The following is a 6,353-nucleotide window of genomic DNA, read 5'->3' as shown; positions in this document are numbered from 1 at the left end:
TAACTGTGTAATTTTTGATAAACTTTTCAAGTGTGTTTTAATTTCTTCAATAGTGTAGGTTTGTGAGGGTTGTTCGAGTGATAGTAAAATTTCCTTACTTGACCAAGTGCGGCTTGGGGTGAGGAGGAAGTGATCCTTCAGTTGTACACAAGAGATTGGTTGTAAGTTGATCAACTTGAAGAACCTAGATATATAAAGTATTTTTCAAACTCAAGTGGAGTTTTTTTTGGTCAAAATGTCACTAGCTTTAGTATTAATTAATTTTGTGCCTATACAGCATTGTACAAAAGGGAGCAACTGCTCCATTAGGACTGTGATGTTCGTTTGAATCACAGGGGGAAAGATCTTTCCCACTTAACATCATGTATCAGTTTGGTTGCAAATTGTGCAAGATTAAAACTAACTCTATCTTTATGCTGACTAACTAAGTAGAAATTACACTTCCAAAAGGATGCTTTGAGTTGCTTTATATCTCTGATAATGACTGCAACCTGGGATTCATCTTCAGCTTCTTCATTTAGTCTAACTATCAAGGCTTTACATTCAGATTGGATCTCTAAAGAAGCCCAATGTTGTTCCATAGCAAATAACAATCCTGTACGAATTGTTAGAGCTTCTATTAAGATCCTATCTCCGCTGAAAGTTAAAGGGATCGCCTTTGTTACTGTTAGCTTCCTACTATTATCTCTGACTACTATTCCTATTCCTGCCTTTATCCTTTTCCTATCTACAACTCCACAGGTGGCCACACACATTGCTCCTGGGACTTCCATCGTGGGTAGCCTGGTCAAACTTGTGGGGCGAATCCAAGATTTGACTCCTTTCTTCTTTCCCTATCTCTTCATATTCAAGCCATTCTTGTTGTGCTCTGGTGACTATCAGGTGGCTTTCTTGAACCTTAGAATTGAAACAGACTTCGGTCCTGCTCTTCCATAAGTGCCACAGGAAGTTTGCTGTCGGGCAATATGACCTGATCCCTGGTTCCTGTGAGCAGCCTCTTGTAATTTGCCCCACCATCTTTCGAAGTTCCACTGGTGCTCGAGCCATCCATCCCACTGAATTGGGAATAGCTTCCAGCTATCCTGGACATTCCTGCAAAAAAAGAATAAGTGCTCAATTGTTTCTACTTCTTCTCCACATCTTCGGCAAATGTTGCATCCTTTCCCTATCCGTGTGGCAATTGCTTCATTTGTTGGGAGGGTTTGATTGAGGCATTTTCAGATGAAGTGCTTAATTTTATGCTTCAAGTTGAGTCCCCAAAGTCTTTTCCAGATCATTTCTTTACTTGGCTCTGTGCTTTGTCCACCCTGATCAAACTTGCTTGGTCTATGGTTCTTTGCCATTTCCTTTAAAAGAGAGTAGCCTGTCTTGACTGAGCAGATCCCTGACCTTGTGAGATTCCATCTTATTCTGTCTCGGCCAAAGGGATGCTTTGAATAGCTACACTCTCTTCTTCAGAAAATAGCCTATTTATGATACCTAGATCCCACTGTTGTCCCTTGATCAGCTGCTTCACCTTGATGATTTCACAGTTGGTAGGTTTGGCTGATTGAATTTTACCTCCTATTAAGTTTGAAACCCATCTATCCTCCCAGATGTTGATTGTTTCCCCGTTTCCCACATTCTTCCTACTTCCCTCTTCTATAAGGCCTATAGAGCTGTGTATACTTTGCCAAATCCATAAATCCCCTGCTACCTTTATAGCCTGTAAAATAGAAGAATTTGGAAAATATTTAGGTTTCATGATCTTACTAACAAGAAAGTTTGGTTTTGTGATGAACTTCCAAATTTGCTTTGCTAGTAAGGCCATGTTGAAATCCTTGAGGTCCTTCAAACCCAATCCTCCCCTTTCTTTGATATTTGTCAAATGGGACCAGCTCATCCAATGGATTTTCCTCTTGTTGCCTTCGCTACCCCACCAGTAGTTTGCCATGATGGAACTTAACTCCTTGCATAAACCTTTTGGCAATTTGAAGACTGACATAGCATAAGCTAGCATGGCCATTGCTACTGACTTCAGGAGGACTTCTTTTCCTGTTTGGCTCAGCAATCTTCCTTCCCAACCTTGAATTTTCTTTTTGACACTTTCTCGGATGAAACTCATAATCTGATTTTTTGATCGTCCTATAACAAGGGGAAGTCCCAAGTATTTACCCTGAGCAACTACTTTGATTCCCTCCAGCTCCCTTATTATGTCTTCCAACACCTGTCTGTTTGTGTTCTTGCTGAAAAGGGCCGTTGATTTCTCCAAGTTGATTTGCTGTCCTGATGCGGTTTCATAGACTTTTAGGATCCTCCTTATTTCCTTTATCTCACCTACATTTGCTTTACAAAAAATCAAGGAATCGTCAGCAAACAAAAAGTGGGACAGACTTGGAGCGTTCCTAGCCAGCTTCAGACCAGAGATTCTTTTGTTTTTCAAGGCTTGGTTAAAGAGACTAGAGAGGCCGTCAGCACAGATAATGAAAAGGTAAGGGGATAAGGGGTCCCCTTGTCTAATGCCCCTGGAAGGAACTATATAGCCTTTTTTGTCACCATTGATATTGAAAGAAAATGAAACTGAATTTAAGCAAGTGATAATCCATTTAATCCAAATAGGGCAGAAGCCCATTTTAGCCATCACCGCAGCAATAAAGTTCCACTTCACTCTATCATAGGCTTTTGACATGTCTAATTTTAGGGCCATATAACCATCTTTACCTTGCCTCTTGTTATTTAGGTGATGAATGCTTTCATGAGCTAGAATGATATTATCAACGATTTGCCTACCAGGGATAAAAGCAGATTGGGCGGGATTGATGCAATTTGGAAGGAGTGGTTTCATCCTATTGATGAGGATTTTTGCAATGATTTTGTAGACCACATTACATAAACTAATGGGTCTAAACTGATTGAGATTAATGGGGGCATCATTTTTTGGAATCAAGGTGATCAGAGTTTCATTTGTAGCTTTAGGCAAGAAATTTCCCTCGAAAAACTGTCTAACCAAAACAATCACCTCTCTTTTAACTATATTCCAAAATTTTTGAAAAAATAAAGGGGACATACCATCCGGCCCAGGGGCCTTGTGAGGATGCATGGCGAAGAGGGCCTTTCTGATTTCAGCTTCAGTGACATTTCTGATTAGGGACCTATTCATCTGGTCTATTATTTTCCTTGAGATTCCATCTAGGATTTCCCCATACTCTGATGGATTGTTGGTTGTAAACAATTCTCTATAATATTCAGCCACCTGCATCCCAATTTGTTCCTTATTTTCACACCAACTGCCATCCCTCCTTTGAAGCCTTGAAATCTTGTTTTTTCTTCTCCTTATATTTACACAGGCATGGAAGAATTTTGTATTATTGTCCCCTTCTTTTAACCAGTTTACCCTTGCTTTCTGTGCCCAGAACCTTTCCTCCCTCCCATATGCCTCTTTCAACTGATCATTCAAGGAGTTCAGCTTGTGATGCAATCCTTCTCTGAAATTTCCTTTGAGCTGCTGAATTTCCTGCTTGATTCTACCAATGTCATTGGAGCCGTTGCTTTTCAGATTTTTGCTCCAGTTTTTCAAAGCAAACCTGCAATCTTTTATCTTCCTTCCTAGCACAAACTTTTTTGGACCTGCTTGTGGTGCCTCCCATGCTTTCTTAATGATCTCAGTTACTTCCTAATGTTGAAGCCATTTTGCATCAAAAAAGAACCTGTTCTTTTTCTTTCCCTCCCTTGGAGGGAAGGTGTCCAGTAATATCATACTGTGATCCGAGGCCTGGTTCTCAATGTGCAAAACTTTTGCACTATTATGCTCATTTACCCAACTTATACTACTCAACACTCTGTCTAGCCTCTCTTTAATGTTAGTACCGTCTTTCCAATGACATTGTCAGGTCCAAGGAAGTCCCTCAAATCCCAAATCAACAAGTTCATTCTTTCTCACAAAATCCTTAAAATTCTTAAAAGTCTAATCTTCCCTCCACCTACCACCCCATTTTTCCTCTTGAGATAGTAAGTCATTAAAGTCTCCCAGTATGACAAAATGTTCCCCCCAAGCTTTCTTCCTCTCGGTCAGCATATCCCACTGAAGTTTCCTCTTCTGATCATTGGTACTGTTATATATGCAGACACAACCCCAATTTTTGCCACTGTCCTAATCCACAACTTTCAATTCAATTGAGCAATCCGAAAATAAGATACTCTCTATTTTTTGTTCTTTTTTCCAAAAAACTGTAAGACCACAAGCAAGGCCTACTGGATTAACTACTACTAAATCATCATACCCAATTTTTTTCCTAAAATTACCTAAGAACCTAACATTATTTTTTGTTTCACTTAAAAAGATAACATCTGGAGAGTGGAGTCGAATGATCTCCTTGAGTTGGGGAATTGTCAAGGAGCTTCCGGCACCTCGACAATTCCACGCCAACACTCTCATGGATGTTTTGGGGATTAGTTAAGGTTGGTCTCTGTGACAGCCCCACCTTCCCCAAAGGCGAACCAAAGGGGTTAGCGGACTGCCTACCCAGCTCTCGCCAGGACTAACGAGCAGTAACACGCGATCTAAAACGTTTCGGGAAAGTAAAAGCGCGCTCGGACAAGCCACAAGCATCAAAATAACAAAATAAAAAAAAATGAAAACGATGAATAGTGCCTGGAATAGTAGAATCCGGAATCCCACCAAACATTAATACATAGCAATTCAACATTTACAACCAAATCGGCATGTCAAAAACTATTCATCATAGGTAGACAAAGTTCGGTTTGCCAATCAAAAGATGAACCCAATACACATTAGGGTTTCATGCAAAGAGCTATTCGAAATAGACATATACATGGCTCAATTTGGCAACCAACAAGTATGATCTTCCAAAAATGATCATTTTCCTGTAAGGAAAACAAATGGAACGGAGTGAGCTAAAGCTCAGTGAGCAACTACCACATAATAAGCAACAAAGATCACTTAAGCATAACCTTTCATTTCAAGTACACAACTAAGGAATAAAACAAATCAGTAAAAGGATACGGACGGCTCTCAAGAGCCCATTTCCACGCTTACATTCTTGATCCAACTTCATTGACCCTCCGTCAATGTTAAAAGTACCAAACCGTAGACCTCACTTCACTTCCAGTCCTTCCACCCAACATACCCCAACCGGGCCCGCACTCCAAGCAGTAACTTTAGGTGATACTCGAGTACACCGGAACCAAGGGTCTCATTACCACAAGATTCCCATTTCAGTCCCCGTCGCTAGTCAAATTTCACGACCAAGCCCTCGCTGGCTCGATTCAATTGACTACCAACGGGGTCGAGCTCAGTAGTACAGTAGGGCCGTTGGATACTCGTCCAACCGACACCCAAACAATATCCCATGAATGGAATCCAATAACTCATATAGCAAGTGCAGTAATACAGTGAAACGGTAAACAGTCATTTACAGGAATAAAAGGAATGAGGGCGGTCAAGTACACCCTCACCCTAATCATTTCCAATAGCCAAACAAGCCTTCAAGGCATCACAATCACATATAGCAAAGCCACATTATAAACATCCAAGTGAGTAGTATACTCACCACTCACGTAGGTGAGGTTTCATGCACCGTCGTCCAAAGTATGTCGTGCACTAACGTCACGCCCTAGAACACGTAAACAAATACAATGAGACTCGCTAACGAGTCATAAAGCCAAGCCAATCACAACCCCAATAGGGTTTCATATGCATATATAGGCATAATAGCAAACCAGAAATTTCAGCAATGCACTAACTTGACCTTAACAAAAAAACAGTTTTCGTCCTCCTTTTGCGGTAATGGCACAAAATACGCTACGCTTATCGGATGAGGGTGTAAGACCCACCATCTTGAAGCTAAATGACAGGGCTACAACAATGTAGAAGGCCACTCAGTCCAAATCCTAGCACAACTAGGTCAAAAATGCAGAAAACCAAACCAGAACCGTAATTGCAGGTTTACAAATCACACTATGCTGTAATTAGTCCAACTCAGTCTATACCGGTCCAAATTCATTGATTCCAAAGGCATGCGATAGCTAAGACATCAAGATACATTTCATCAGAAGACACCAACATCCAAATCCAAAGCAATTCCAGTCAAAACAGACGATTACAAGCGCAGTTGGCACATTCTGATCAACCCAGAACAGCAACAGTAAAATCGACATATCTCACTCTACACTACTCCAAATGACCTGAAATTTTACAGGCACCTCAAAAACATCAATACCTACAACTTTAATGTTTAAAGAAAAGGCCAATTCGGCCTCTAACCATATGATACAAAACCGGACAGAAAAGGGGGTTATGAAACCCTAACTTCCTCAAATTCCTTCCAAACCCAAAATTGGTTGCAATTATCAAT

At 40.6% G+C, this 6,353-nt stretch overlaps 1 protein-coding gene across 1 annotated transcript; it reads right to left on the bottom strand.

Annotated features, from left to right (window-relative positions):
* Positions 1 to 329: 329 nt before the first annotated feature.
* Positions 330 to 773, bottom strand: LOC140036282 (uncharacterized). The gene has a single exon (XM_072077635.1). It carries the CDS (start codon positions 771 to 773, stop codon positions 330 to 332), a length of 444 nt encoding a protein of 147 aa, XP_071933736.1.
* Between the last annotated feature and the right edge of the window lie 5,580 nt (positions 774 to 6,353).

The sequence above is a fragment of the Coffea arabica genome, chromosome 2e, assembly GCF_036785885.1.
Source record: "Coffea arabica cultivar ET-39 chromosome 2e, Coffea Arabica ET-39 HiFi, whole genome shotgun sequence".
Classification (NCBI taxonomy): Eukaryota; Viridiplantae; Streptophyta; class Magnoliopsida; order Gentianales; family Rubiaceae; genus Coffea; species Coffea arabica.
Note: the sequence above shows the minus strand (reverse complement) of the source record. Positions and strands in the feature narration are given on the sequence as shown.

Excerpts from the sequence above, each read along its gene's own strand:
- LOC140036282 (XM_072077635.1), bottom strand. The coding sequence starts at position 773 with ATGGAAGTCCCAGGAGCAATGTGTGTGGCCACCTGTGGAGTTGTAGAT.